Source organism: Garra rufa, chromosome 21 (assembly GCF_049309525.1).
Source record: "Garra rufa chromosome 21, GarRuf1.0, whole genome shotgun sequence".
NCBI classification, from domain to species: Eukaryota; Metazoa; Chordata; class Actinopteri; order Cypriniformes; family Cyprinidae; genus Garra; species Garra rufa.
In genome coordinates this window covers 5,483,834-5,498,932 of record NC_133381.1, presented here as the reverse complement: position 1 = coordinate 5,498,932, position 15,099 = coordinate 5,483,834, and the positions used below count along the sequence as shown (strand labels likewise).

The window sequence follows — 15,099 nt, the reverse complement described above, 5'->3', positions numbered from 1 at the left end:
GATACCTGAAAAAATTCTACTTAGCTGTTTCAACATAATAATTAAAAAAAAATTTTTTTTTTGAAGAGCAAACCAGAATATTAGAATGATTTCTGAAGGATCATGTGACAGGAGTAATGATGCCAAAAATGTTGCTTTGAAATCACAGGAATAAATTACATTTTAAAATATATTCAAATAGAAAATAGTTATTTTAAATAGTACACATATTTTACTGTTTTTGCTGTACTTCAGATCAAATAAATGCAGGCTTGCTGAGCAGAAGAGACTTCTTTAAAAAAAGACTAAAAACATTAAAGTGCAGTGACACAATGAAACAAAGTATCATAATTCTTAGAATGTTTCACATCCAATTAAATTAGTGCACTCATAATTAAACACTGTATAGAATAGAACATTCCTTCTTCAGAATTCCAATTGTTGCATCTGTTACAAATGTCTCAACGCAGCTGCTTTTAATAAAAGTTTTAAAAACATCTTTATTATGAAACCAAAGGCCACTTCTTCAGATCAACCATTTGTGTACAAATATCCGAAAGCTAAAGAAACCCACAAAAATACAGTACATAAATAATCATATTACACCATATGGCAAACCAAATATCATTGGATTCAGTGCTGTGCATTTAATTCGTTCATTCCCTGATTGCACTGAACTCTTGCGGTGTATTTCAGAGCGACTGTGCCAGTTCTGTAACAGAGAAAACGGACGAAAGCAGAGGAGCAGAGGACCAATTAAAGGAATAGCTTACACAAAAAATAAAATGAGCTGAAAATGTGTTCACCCTCAGACCATACAAAATGTAGATGAGTTTGTCTCTTTATCGGTTTTGGAGAAATGTAGCATTATATTAGTTGCTCACCAACGGATCCATTGTGGTGAATGGGTGCCGTCAGAATGAAAGTCAAAACAGCTGATAAAAACATCACAATAATTCACAAATACTTGTTTAAAAGAAACAAATCTATCCTTATGACATTTTTAACATCAAACCACTGCTTCAAGAATGCATAACACATCCTTTGTAGAATATCGTGATGTTTTTATAAGCCGTTTGGACTCTCATTCTGACGGCACCCATTCACCCCAATGGCGAGCAAGTGATGCAAAGCTCATTTCTCCAAATTCGATTAAGAAACAAACTCATCTACATCTTTGTTGACCTCAGGGTGAGTAAATGTTCTGCAAATGTTTCTTTTTGTCTAAAGCTTTTCCTTTAACATATATCAAAGTGACTGTGTACAAAATGTTTAACCGTCTGTCTGTTTTGAATATGATCTATTTATTATAAAGAGAATATGAACATGTGGTCCCCACTTTCTTCCTCATCAACTGGTTTGCACAACTAAAACGGGGGAAAAGGCAAAACAGGATCTTTCTCACCAAATGTGTGAGAAAATGAAACCCTCACAGGTTTTCATGATCACTTTTCCTAAGAGAAAATTTCACAGTAGGCATCACACGTTAATCTAAATAAACTGGAACTATTTTAAAGTCAAACAAAAGACACAAACACATAATTGTGAATCTCATGAAAACATATCTCCACACCAAAAATAAAAGAAAAACAAATGCATAAAGAAAATGAGGCCTGTTTTAGGACCATATTACAAAATTTTTGCATTGTGACATTATTTTCAAGGTCATTTACTGTAACAAAGAAATGAAAACAAATGGGATAGCATGTCTTACAACAATAACTAAACAATTTATTTACTTTTTTCCACTAGCAAATTAAAATCATAGAGGTCCACAATGTCGCAATGCAAAAATATGAAAAAAAAAAAAAAAAAAAAAAAAAATCACCTTCAAGTTCTTCATGCAAAACAATGACTTATTTGATAATCATTTGGGGGTTAACATAATGCTATAATTTCTGAATAGTTTTCTTGAGACTCACTCATACGTGTCCCTCTAATGCCCTGGAAAAACCTCAAGTGTGCTGGGGACGAATGAGACCCCGATCAGTGCAGCAGTTTGCAGTGGCACCAGGAAATTCAGATACAGTAAATGAGGGAAGGAGGAGCAGAACCTCCCCGGGACAAGGCAACATCACTGTCATTGTGCATAAGTGAACATACAGTAGCAGCCAGACGTCTTCAGTGTCATCAAATCCGTCTTAAACAGAGTAAAAACACAACTAGAGCTGCTGCGTCCGCCTGGAACAGGGCCAGGGGATGGTGTTATTGCAGTTTTTCATTCGGCAGTTCATTACGAGAATCCATGACAGCAGAGAGGTGAATCTCACAAAATGCACCATGAATAGAATTCATCACAAATTTAAAAGAAAAAGAAGTTATATTATGCATAAAAGAAAATAAATGTTTTTTGCGTTGTGACATTTTTATTTCTCATGACAGCAAAAAAAAAAAAAAAAAGTGTTATTTAATATAATGTGAAAAAAGATCATGGTAGTATCTGTTGTGCTCTCTTTAAATTAATGATTTAAATAAAAATGCTCAAATATTTTTATAAAAATAAAATAAAAAATGGTTCCTTGTTGTGGCAGTTTATTTTTGTTTAGAAAAAATTAATGTAAAAAAATAAAAAAAGTTAATAAAACAAGTTGTAATTTCAGTTAGGAAATGCCTCATTTGTTTAAAAAAAAGGTAATTTCAAAATGCAAAAAAATCATGGGAGCATTTATTGTGCTCCCTTTAAATTGATGCTGATATAAAAAAATGCTCAAATAAATACAAAAATAAGAAAAATAAAAAATAAAATATCTGAGATTTTTTGCTGAGATTATCTGTTCCTTGTTTGTATGTTGATTGTGGTAGCTTATTTATTTATTTAAAAAAAAAATGTTTAAATATTAAAAAAAAAATACAATTTCACTTGTCTTAAAAAAAAAAAAGATTTTCAACACCAAAACAAAATAAAAATTATATATATGAATTTCATTTATATATTTTTTAATTTTATATTTCAATATATATGAAATGAATCCAAAAAAAATGAATGGTAACATTCATTGTGCCCCCTTTTTTATGTTTTACATAAAAAATCCTCAAATACAAAAAAACTACCATAAAAAAAGTCTAAAAAAAAAAAAATATATATATATATAATTTTTTTTTTTTTGCTGAGATTATGTGCTCTTTTCTCATATGTTGGTTGTAGTGGTTTATTTTGGTTTTGAAAAATGTAAAAAAAAAAAAAATTAAAAAAAAGCTGTTTTTTTTTTTTTTTTAACGTTTTTCCCAATACGCAAAAAAATATATATATAAAAAAACATGGTATTGTGCTCCCTTTAAATGTATGCTGATTTAAATAATACAATTTTGAGATGCTCTGTTCCTTTTTTGTATGTTGATTGTGGTGGTTTATTTTTGTTTTGAAAAAAATAATGAAAAAAGAAAATAAAAATAAATATTTCTAAAAATTAAAAATATTTAAAAAAATCAAATGAAAACAAAAAGTTACAAAATATTTCCAATTTCAATGATCTTAATGTCCCAAGAAATGACTAATGTGTAAAAAAAAAAAAAAAAAAAAAAAAAAAAAAAAAAAAAAAAAGTATTTTCAAAATGCAAAAAAGGAAAAGAAACATGAAATAAAATAAAAAAGTAATAAAAAAACTGTAAATAAATATAACCTGGACATTTTCTATGATTGTGAGATTCACCCAGTGGTGCATAAATGTGCTCTTACAGCTCGAGATGACGCTGTTAAATTACAAAGTGTGATTCTGGGATTGAAATCAGCTGCTGTAAACAGTTGGACAAAATACAATCAAGTGAAAACAACAACAAAACAGCACACCAGCCCTGTCATGACACACCATTACCGCACGGATTCCTCTGATGATACTACTAATAATAATAAGGCAACTTGAGTTAGACATCACAGAGAGCTCCCCCTACATTTCTCCCTCCTCATCCTCTTCCTCTTTCTCCGGCAGCTGCATCTTAAGCCATCCCTCGGCGGAGTGCCCGTGTTTCTTTTGGTGGCGTTTGTAATTGTCCCAGTGGCCCGTGGTGTATCCGCACTCTTGGCACTTGAAGGGCTTTTCGCCGGTGTGCCGCAGCATGTGGCGTTTTAAGTTCATGCTCTGGTTGCAGCTGTAACTGCAAACGCTGCACTGGAAAGGCTTGGCGCCCGAGTGGATGCGCTCGTGCCGCTTGAGATTGGCCAGGTTTCCGCAAGCATAATCGCACACGCGGCATTTGTACGGCTTCTCGCCCGTGTGCACGCGGTGGTGCCGTTTGAGGTTGTCGAAATGCGCGGACGCGTAGTTGCACTGCGGACACTTGTAGGGCTTCTCGCCGCTGTGAGTCTTCATGTGGCGGGCGAGATGGTTGGGGTACTGCGTGACGAAGGGACACGACGTGCACGAGTAGAGCTTGTCGCCTTTCTCCGGGCTGGTCGGCGAGCTTTTGGACAGCATGTCTAGTGTGCATTTGCTGCAGATCTGCGCCGTCGCGCCCTCTTCGTCCTCTAGCACCGCTCCGCACACGCGGCACGTGAAGGGGAATAGCAGCTCGGGCAGAGGGTCCGACTCTTTGGCCAAACCCTCGGCGTGCAGCAGGGCGGGAGGATGGCGGTCCGCTCGCAGAGTGTCGTAGCTTTGGAGGAAGTCCGGGTCGCTGCTGATGTGCAGAGTCAGGTCAGACACCACAGACTCTGAAAAACAAAGGAACAAAAACAAGCTTCCTCTTTACAAAGAATCCAGATTTAGGAAGCTAAGAGTTTCTACTTCCCTTTTACTTCACGCTTCGTTTCCTCTTTTTGGTTTGCAGCATGAAGCGCTCGAAGTGCGAGCGTAAAGTAAATGGACATATGCAATTGCAAGAAACCTTTTGAAGAGAACTAGTGCTTCTTTGTTTAGACTAGTTTCCACAGAGTGTGTATTCCTGTTTAGCACTTTCATTAAAATAACTGAATAAAGTCAAACAAAAGAGCTGCTTCGTCTGTGTAAGAGAAATGGCATTAATAAATGATTTTACTTCTGTAAAATAAAACAATTAAAAATCACAATATTAAAGGATTTTCAAAATTGCCTTAAGAACAAAAAAAAAAAAAGAGAACAAAAAAATCGTGGTGGTTTTTTTCTGCTCCCTTTAAATTTATGCAGATTCAAATAAAAGAAAAATGCTCAAATAAATACCACAAAAAAACATTATATTTAAAACATTAAAAAAAATTAAATATTAAAGTATCTTCAGAATGCAAAAATATTATTGGTCCTAAAAAACATGAATGAAAAAAAATCATGGTAGGTTTTTTATGCTGATTTAAATATAAGAAAAATGCTCAAATAAATACTAAAAAAACCCATTATATATATATATATTTTTTTTTAATTAAACAACTTTTTTTTGGTAAAATTATCTGTTTCTTTTTTGTATGTTAATTGTGGTAGTTTATTTTTGTTTTGGAAAATTTTATGGCAATTTCATGATAGTATTTATTGTGCTCCCTTTACTTTTATGCTGATTTAAAAAAAAAAAAATGGCTCAAATAAATAAAAATTATTATTATTATTATTTTTATATAAATATTAAAAATAAAATAATAATTATACTTAAAATCTTTATTAATTTTTTTTCCTGAGATTATCTGTTTCTTTTTTGTATGTTGATTGTGGTGGTTTATTTTTTACTTCTGTAAAAAAGTATTTTCAAAATGCATAAATCTTACTGGTGCTAAGAAACATGAAATAAACCATGGTAGTATTTATTGTGCTCCCTTTAAATTTATGCTGATTTAAAAAAAAAAAAAAAAAAAGCTCAAAAAAATACTGGAAAAATAATAAATTAAAATTTTTCTAAAAAAATAAATTTTTTGCTGAGATTATCTAGTTTCCTCAGAGTCTGTATTCCTCTTTAGTACTGGTAATTAACCGTTTTGGTTCAAGTCTTTTTAACTGCTAATGAGCTACAGCTCACGCCGCCCCTCTCCTTCATGAGGCGTGTTGACAAATGACATGTGAAGGGCTGCCTTGGGCTCCGTATATGATTTGGAGGCGGTCTTATTTAAATAGCTAGCTATCTACGTAGAAACCGAATACAAACCATTTCAGACACAGACAGCCCAAAACAAAGTTTTTCTGAGCTGACAGACATGCCAGAAACCTATTTAAATGCAAAACAGCATTGTCCTCTTTAATACAGTTGTAATCAAAAGTTTACACCCCCTTTCAGAATCTGCTAAATTTGAATTATTTTACCACAATAAGAGGGATCATATAGAATGCATGTTATTGTTTACTTTTATTTCACATAAAAGATGTTTACATATAGTCCACAAGAGAAAATAATAGTTGAATTTATAAAAATGACTATGTTCAAAAGTTTACATACACTTGATTTTTAAAAATGTGTTGTTACCTGAATGATCCACAGCTGTGTTTTTATGTTTAGTGATAGTTGTTCATGAGTCCCTTTTAGTCCTGAACAGTTAAACTGCCCGCGGTTCTTCAGAAAAATCCTTCAGATCTCACAAATTCTTTAGTTTTCTAGAATTTGAATGTATTTGAACCCTTTCCAACAATGACTGCATGATTTTGAGATCCATCTTTTCACACTGAGGACAACTGAGGGACTCATCAGAAACTATTACAGTTTACAGGTCTAAACGCTTCCTGATACTCCAGAAAGAAAAAAACATGCACTAAGGGGTGAAACCTTTTCGAATTTGAAGATCAGTGGTGTAAATGTTTAAACAGAATGATGATGTGTACTTTTTTTTTATTTTGCTTAAATGTCATATTTTTTCATTTTTAGTACTTCATGTTTCCCAGAAGACAGAATAAGTTAAATTTAGTTTAGCTCTTAATGCATTGTTTTACTTCTGGAGCATCAGTGAGCATTTGAACCTTCTGTAATAATTGCATGTGAGTCTCTCAGTTGTCCTCAGTGTGAAAAGATGGATCTCAAATCATACAGTCATTGTTGGAAAGGGTTCAAATACACAAAACTGCTGGAAAACCAAAGAAATGAGTGGGACCTGAAAGATTTTTCTGAACAGCGGGCAGTTTAACTGTTCAGGACAAATAAGTGACGCATGAACAACTATCACTAAACGTAAAAACACAGCTGTGGATTATGTGGGTAACAACACAGTATTAAGAATCAAGTGTATGTAAACCTATGAACTGTTATTTTCTCTTGTGGACTATATGTAAACATCTTTTATGTGAAATATCTTATTCAGGTCAGTACTAAATAAACAATAACATGCATTTTGTATGATGCCTCTTATTTTGGTCAAATAATTAAAATTTAGCAGATTCTGAAAGGGGAATGTAAACTTTTGACCTCAACTGTAAGTGAAAACGACTAAGCAATTACCTTCTGTTAAGGCTGTTGATTTGTCCTCCTTGTGGCTCATCATGTGTTTCTTTAAAGAGTGGCTGTTGTTTGCCCTAAAGTCACACTGGCTGCAGTTGAGGTCTTTCTCCTGCGTGTGCATGCGCTGGTGCCTCTTCAGGTTACCTAGAGAGTTGCATGCGAATGTGCAGAACTCGCATTTATAGGGCTTTTCGCCCGTGTGCGTGCGCACGTGCCGCTGCAAGTTCACCAGCTGGGCAGAGGCGTATGTGCACTGCTGGCACTGATACGGCTTCTCGCCGTTGTGCGTTTTCATGTGCCGCTTCAAGTGATTGGAGTAACGCGAGCTGAAGCTGCACAGTTTGCAGGAGTATGTTTTACAAGCGTTTCCCTCGGGGGTGGATCTGCCTCGGTTTACTTTCCCTTGCGTCGTGTCGGCGGGGTGGGCCTCTTCTAACGGACGGTCCTGCCGGTCTGCGTCTCCACCCTCGGCGCCGCACTGGAGGCAGTAGAGGCCCGCGAGGTCCAGCGCACCGCTCAAGGGGTCGCCCAGCAGCTGGCCACACTGCCTGCAGGAGAGGTACGGAGCGAATGCGGTGTCAGGGCCCATCTCTTCCCGCTCGCTCTCTGTGTCTCGTGGGTCTTCGAAGTCGCTTTCCATGCCGAGACGGTTGTAGCTGGAACAGTCCTCATCGCTGAAGCCGTACACCGGCATTCCCATGTCAGCCGTGACGGAGTCTGTTGAGAGATCATAACATGCTCTGTCATGCAGTGCTTTTTCTTTAAATATGTTTTCTTTACTGTGTTTACATGGGAAGTTGAGGCAAAACATTCGAAATAATTTAATGCTATTTAAAATAAAATAAAATATAGAATAACCAGGGATGTGCAATTTTGGGGAAACATCAAATTGACTTAATCTGATAAAAAATGCGATAGCAAATGAAAATGTGAATCCATTAAAACAATGTATTTGCCCCAAGGGGCAACCTCCCGCTCTCTCTATTGAAACCAACACGGAAGTGACTTAAACTGCATTTCATCGACTGGCCGCTAGAGACTGGCTGCAGAAGGGAGTCAGTCCCATTGACTCCCCATGTTAAAATGCCCAACTTTACAGCAGAAAAAAGTATGTTTACAGCCTGGTTCAAAAAATGGTTTTGGTCTATATAGCTAGTTTTGCCCTTCATGTCAACTGTGAGGGGGGTGAATTTTTTTATAACTCATCCGTTTAAGTTATATTAAGCCTTAAAGTTCTGCATAATTAAGGGCGTGGTCACTTGAGTGACAGGGGGATTGCCGCTGCTGTCACCACTGTCGCGCTAGGCGGGCATGGTTTCAGCAACAAGCTCCACCCACGTCCCGCCTTTTTGCCCATTTTTGATTATCCGGGAGTGACGCGCGATGACGCGATTCCAAGATGGCGCGGCCGACTCCCGCCCACTATAGGCTTCAAAATAGCGCTTCAGAATCCTACGGGTGACGTCACGGATACTACGTCCATATTTTTTACAGTCTATGATTTGCCCACAATGTTGTGATTATATATTAATATCGCTATAAAGTTATAATTATTATTACTAAAATTATGACTAAAAACAGTACAATTATCAAACAACCACAAAATAAGGAATATTACTGTTGATATATTTCACTGTTAAAAAAAAAAGACTAGGCAAGGTTTCAACATGTCTTTTAAAATAAAATAACATTTTTAAAATAAAATAAAATGGCTATTCTGTTCTCCCAAAAGAAAAATGTTGTAATTGCTGTAAAATGTTGTAAACATTTATTTTGTCATAATGAATATATATATATATATATATATATATATATATATATATATATATATATATATACATACATACATAAATATATATATATATTTTAATAATAATATTAATATTAAATAAAAAATAATAAAATTATTATATCATTATTATTAATATTATCATCATTAATAATAATAATAATAATATTTAATTTAATAATATTATTTAATTATTATTTAATAATATGATTATTATTAACGAAGGCTTTAACAATATCATTATTATTATTTTAATATAATAGTATTTCATTAATTATATCATTAATATTATCATAATTCATATTATTATTGATAATAATGTTATTATTAAATGTAATAATATTTATGTAGCTATTATTAGTTAATAATAATAATAAGCATTATTGTTATAATTCATATTAAACAAGGCTTTAATAAATTTCATTAGGTAAGTGCTATTCTGTTCTATTTAGCTGTTCTGCAACAGATTATAATTATTATTAATATTATTACTATCTTAATATAATAGTATTAATTATATTATTATTATTTTGAATAACAACTGCAGTAGTAACAACACTAATAATATAATAACATTAATTATTCTCATTAGTTATTACTAATATATTGTATATAATAATATATAATAATAATTATTATTATTATTTTATTACTGTTATACAGCAAGGCTCTCACAAAGTTTAATTAGTAAAGTGTTTTTTTTAATAACAGCTATTCTATAAAAGCTTCGAAAGTGGGTCATCCAATTTTTAGAGCCTATTAACATCATCTATTCATTTAATAACTACTATAAATATTATTTTTTAGACATGTTCTTTTGGCAAATGCTTGGCTAAAGTATGGTACAGTATAGCAAAATAACTATACGCTGACTGAAAGTATTAATATACCATATGACTGACCTGAGTCCCTCTCAAAACCCACAATCCTGTAGTCATTTTCCCCAAAGCCCAGCTCCTGTCCAAGGAGGAAGTCACTCTCCAGAACCAGGTTTTCCTGATTGCCGACTGCCGCCCCATCTTCAGCTCCCACTGCAAACAAATACAAAATCACATAATCATAGTCTATAATTATATCATTTAAAATAAGAGTAAGTAACAATATAATATAACTGACTTAATTATAAAACAATAGGCTCATTTTAGAACCTATTAAAACTAATAACCCATCTATTTAATAACTTTCTGAGTGCATTTTCAGTAAATATGGTGTAAATGTTAATTTAATCATATTGAACATCATATAGCAGCGATATATCAGCCTCATTGTTTTCTTGACATGCTCTGATCAAACTAACGAATTTTATAGATATGACACATTCTAGAAGATGTCTTAGATGTAGCGTATCTGCAAATCATTAGTGATAAGAGTGAGTGTTATCAGCACCACAGCTCTGGAATGAGAAAAAAAAAAAAAAAATGACAGGAATGAATGAAGAAGGAAGGAACAGTGGAGAGACGCCAGATAAACGGAGGGAGTCGGGTCAGAGATGGGTCCCACGGCAGGAACAGGGGTCTGTCCTGAGGAAACGCAGTGAGGAAAAAATGACGACAGAAGAGGGGGAAGCCGAAGTGTTTTCACTAAGAAAGAGCTGATTCTTCAAGACACCTAACTCAACATTAAACAAGGCTTTGGACATGGCTTCTGCTCAATCATTTAGTCAAGCTATTTCCTTTAGACCTTATATAAAACCTCAAGAGGAACTAAAAAGAGTGTTTTTTTATACTTGTTATAGAGCTGGAAAGGTTAGATTTGTGCACATACAATGAAAGCCACATGATCTTTTATATTAATTTTGACAGAAATGGACATTATTTCAACATAAAGGACTGCAAAAATCAAGTAAATGGAGTGAAAATAAAGTGCAGTAGAAAAAAAAAAAAGTCAGACCCAAAAATTACAGGACATGTGACTTACTTAACAAAATGTATAAAATATATATTACAAAAAAATAAAAAATTACCCTATATATTACCCTTTTTTTTGTCTGTGACCAATATATATATATTTTATTATTTATTTAAATTATTATTATTATTAATTATTTTGGCAAATAGTTAAACATACCCAATTTATATATAGACCAAATTTTTATTATTATTATTATTATTATTAAAAATACAATTTATTGATCAATACCAATAATATAATAATAATAATAATAATAATAATTAATATATATTTTTTAGAATAATTTTTTAAAGTAGTTAAAGATATACAATTTATATACAGACCAAATGTTTTGCTTTTTCTTTTCTTTTTTTAAGATTGTTTTTCTAATTTCTTCAAATTATTATTATTATTATTAATTATTTTGGCAAGTAGTTAAAGACATTAATTTATTGAGGGATCATATTTAGCTTTTAGTAATATTGAAAATACAACTTATCAATAATAATAATAATACTATATTTATATATGTGTATATATATAAAGAGTTTATTTGCAAAAATAGACAACTATGTTTTTTTAAATGTTCAAAAATCATGCGTTTTATTATGTTATTATTGTTTTTTATTGTTTGTATTTTTTGTTATTTTTACTTTATATCAAAATAACCCAACTGCAGTTTTATTGAGATTAATTGGAATGCACGATGAAAAAAACATGATTTTTGAAAATGGTTAAAAACAGTTATCTCTTTTTCCAAATGAACTCTTCATATAGATACACTATATGTTTTATTGCATTATTAAAAATAATTTGTAATGCTTTGACTATTCCGAACTAAAATAAAGACTAGTCATGTGAATAGTTTCAAAACGAACAGTCTCTGAAATATCAAGATATCAACATTGGGCAATTTTCTTAACACTTCTTTCAACAGAGAAATGATGAAATGCATGAAAATCAGTGGTATCATTGCCACACAAAAGCGGAAGACACTGTCAAACTTGGTACAACTACAGCTAGAGAAATCAGAAGATCTGCAAAACCTACTTATTACATTATATTCAATGTGCTTTATATAACACTGGAAATTAAGATCAAGCTGAAGGACCTCAGGAGGAGCTAGAAAAGAAGTCAGAAATGTCTGAATGAGGTCATGAAAGAACTAGAGACAATGAATGAAGACATCAACACCATTTTTGTTCTCATTAATATAACTATTAATAGAAATGAACACAATCATATTGATTTCAACAATAAACCACAAAAACCATCCGCTAATCTTAAGAAATAACACAAGACAGACAGAGAGTGAAACTGTGAACTGTTAGTGAAACCAAAGTGAAACCAAGTGAGACAAAATCCAGACTTACATTTGACAGGCTGTGGGTTCGACTGTTTTCTTCTAGGCATTTTTCTGAATGTCTCTGTTTATAATCAGCAGTACCCTGTTGATCTGACCTTCATCGCCATTATCTTCCTCTTCCTCATTTTCCTCTTCCTCTCCCGAACAAAGAGTTCCTCAAATCACTCATAGACCCCGAGTTAAACACGTTTTATACTCTGTATCCACAAAAATCATATCCAAACAACTGAAACTCCCCTGTTATTCTTTCAGTTAGCGTGAGCTAACATTGAACTACATATATAATCCATAGACAAAACTGCAGAAACGCTGTTATTTACGATTTACATCGCGAAACTGACAACTCCAGTTTGTTATTTAGCCACATCAATGAAAAAATGAAGATATTCACAATATAAATGATGTTTATCTTGTTATCAATCGAAAGCTAACTAGCATGACAAGCTAGCCCAAAAAGAGAACATACAATAAAAGTCCAGTGTTTGTAAGCACTGGACAGCCAGCAGCGGGAATATCAGCTTCTCCTCATGAGGAATTATTCGTCCATGTGGATTTTTATCCCTGTTAAGTGTCTCCTTGTGTTGAAGAAGTGAAAGTGTACAAGTTTCATTGCTGCTGGAGTTGTTGTGATGGGAATGTGCAGCACAGGAAGTGATTGAAAGAGTTCAGCGTGAAACTGGGAAACCGCGAAACCTACTGGACAGTCCGAGTACAACAGCGTTCTATTCTATTCTATTCTATTCTATTCCATGGAATGTCTGGATACTGGATTCTGATTGGCTGGCAGGTATGCAGTAAAACCGTTTAATGCACGGCAAACCGTTGATTATCCCTTACCTATTCTATTCTATTCTATTCTATTCTATTCTATCCTATTCTATTCTATAGTTTCTTAAAACACTTAAAATGTCTTAACTTCAAAATGTATGTACTTTCTTTTTGTTATAACATAAAATAACATCATAATATCATATAATATGATATGACATAATATAATATAATTTCTGCCTCTCTAAAAAAAAAAACAAAGTTCATGGTTTTCCATTTTCTATTTATTGAAAATCAGGATTTAAAACTAAAACATTAATTTTATTTATTGCAATTAAATAAACTTTAATAATTAAAAAAATACATACTATAATATATATCATGTAAAATGTTTTTTGAACAGTAGGATTTTTAATGTTTTTAAAAAGTCTCTTCTGCACAGCAAGCCTGTGTTAAAAACAGTAAAGCTTTTGTAACATTATTAATGCCTTTATCACCACTTTTGATCAATTTAACATAAATAAAGTATTCATTTCTACCATTTATTTCCTGAAAAATAAATAAATAAATATACAAAAGCTTTTTATTTCAGATAAATGCCGATGTTTGGATTTTTCTATTCATCATTGTCAATTGTTTTGTTTTAATATAATATAATATAATATAATATAATATAATATAATATAATATAATATAATATAATATAATATAATTTCTGCATCTCTAAAAAAAAAAATAACAGAAAAGGTTCATGGATTTGCATTTTCTATTTATTGAAAATCAGGATTTAAAACTAAAACATTACTTTTATTTATTGCAATTAAATAAACTTTAATTAAAAAAATCACAGATTCTATATTTTTATCATACATACTATAATATATATCATGTAAAATGTTTTTTGAACAGTAGGATTTTTAATGTTTTTAAAAAAGTCTCTTCTGCGCAGCGAGCCTGCATTTAAGTACAGCAAAAACAGTACAATTTTGAAATATTTTTACTATTTAAAATAACAGTTTTCTATTTGAATATATTTTAAAATGTAATTTATTCCTGTGATTTCAAAGAACTGCATTTATCTGAAATAGAAAGCTTTTGTAACATTATTAATGTCTTAATCATCACTTTTGATCAATTTAAAATAAAGTATTAATTTCTACCATTTATTTTCTGAAAAATAAATACATAAATAAATATACAAAAGCTTTTTATTTCAGATAAATGCCGATGTTTGGATTTATCTATTCCTCATTATGTCAATTGTTTTGTTTCAATATAATATTATATAACATAATATAACATAACATAATTAATATAATATAATCATATTTTTGCCTTTCTAAAAGAATTAACAGACCAAGTTCATGGTTTTACATTTTCTATTTATTTCTATAAAAATAAAAACATTCATTTTAATTACTGCAATTAAATAAACTGCAATTAAGCACTGCAACTGAATAAAGAATTCTTACAGATTATGTATTTTTATAATACACACTATGATATATAATATAATTTATACACAATCAGAAAATAGTTTTTGGACAGTAAGATTTATGTTTTTAAGTATCTTCTGCTCACCAAGCCTGCATTTAAGCACAGCAAAAACAGTAAAATTTTGAAATATTTTTACTATTTAAAATAACTGTTTTCTATTTGAATATATTTTAAAATGTAATTTCTTCCTGTGATTTCAAAGCTGAATTTTTAGCATCATTACTCCAGTCTGCAGTGTCACACGATCCTTCAGAAATCGTTCTAATTGTTATAAGTGTAGTCACTCACTTCAGACAGTGCATTCAAACAGGGCTGGGTTTCCCAAAAGTACCATAAGAAAGCATTGATGCTTTTGGGATCGGCAGCCCAGAACAATGCTTATCAGAGGACAGAATATAAAAACATGTTTGAGCTATTTCACAATAAACAAACTGAAATTGTAGCCTACGTAATTTGTGCAATTACATTTCTTTAAATTAACACTTAAAGTTCA

The 15,099-nt window shown here is 32.0% G+C and overlaps 1 protein-coding gene across 1 annotated transcript; it reads right to left on the bottom strand.

Moving 5' to 3' along the window:
• Positions 1 to 3,697: 3,697 nt before the first annotated feature.
• On the bottom strand, positions 3,698 to 12,388 carry znf513b (zinc finger protein 513b). The gene is made up of 4 exons (XM_073827648.1): positions 12,349 to 12,388; positions 9,988 to 10,116; positions 7,297 to 8,013; positions 3,698 to 4,627 (listed from the first exon to the last, which is right to left on the bottom strand). The coding sequence occupies exons 1-4, from the start codon at positions 12,386 to 12,388 to the stop codon at positions 3,864 to 3,866; spliced, it is 1,650 nt and encodes a 549-aa protein (XP_073683749.1). The 3' UTR covers positions 3,698 to 3,863.
• Positions 12,389 to 15,099: the final 2,711 nt, after the last annotated feature.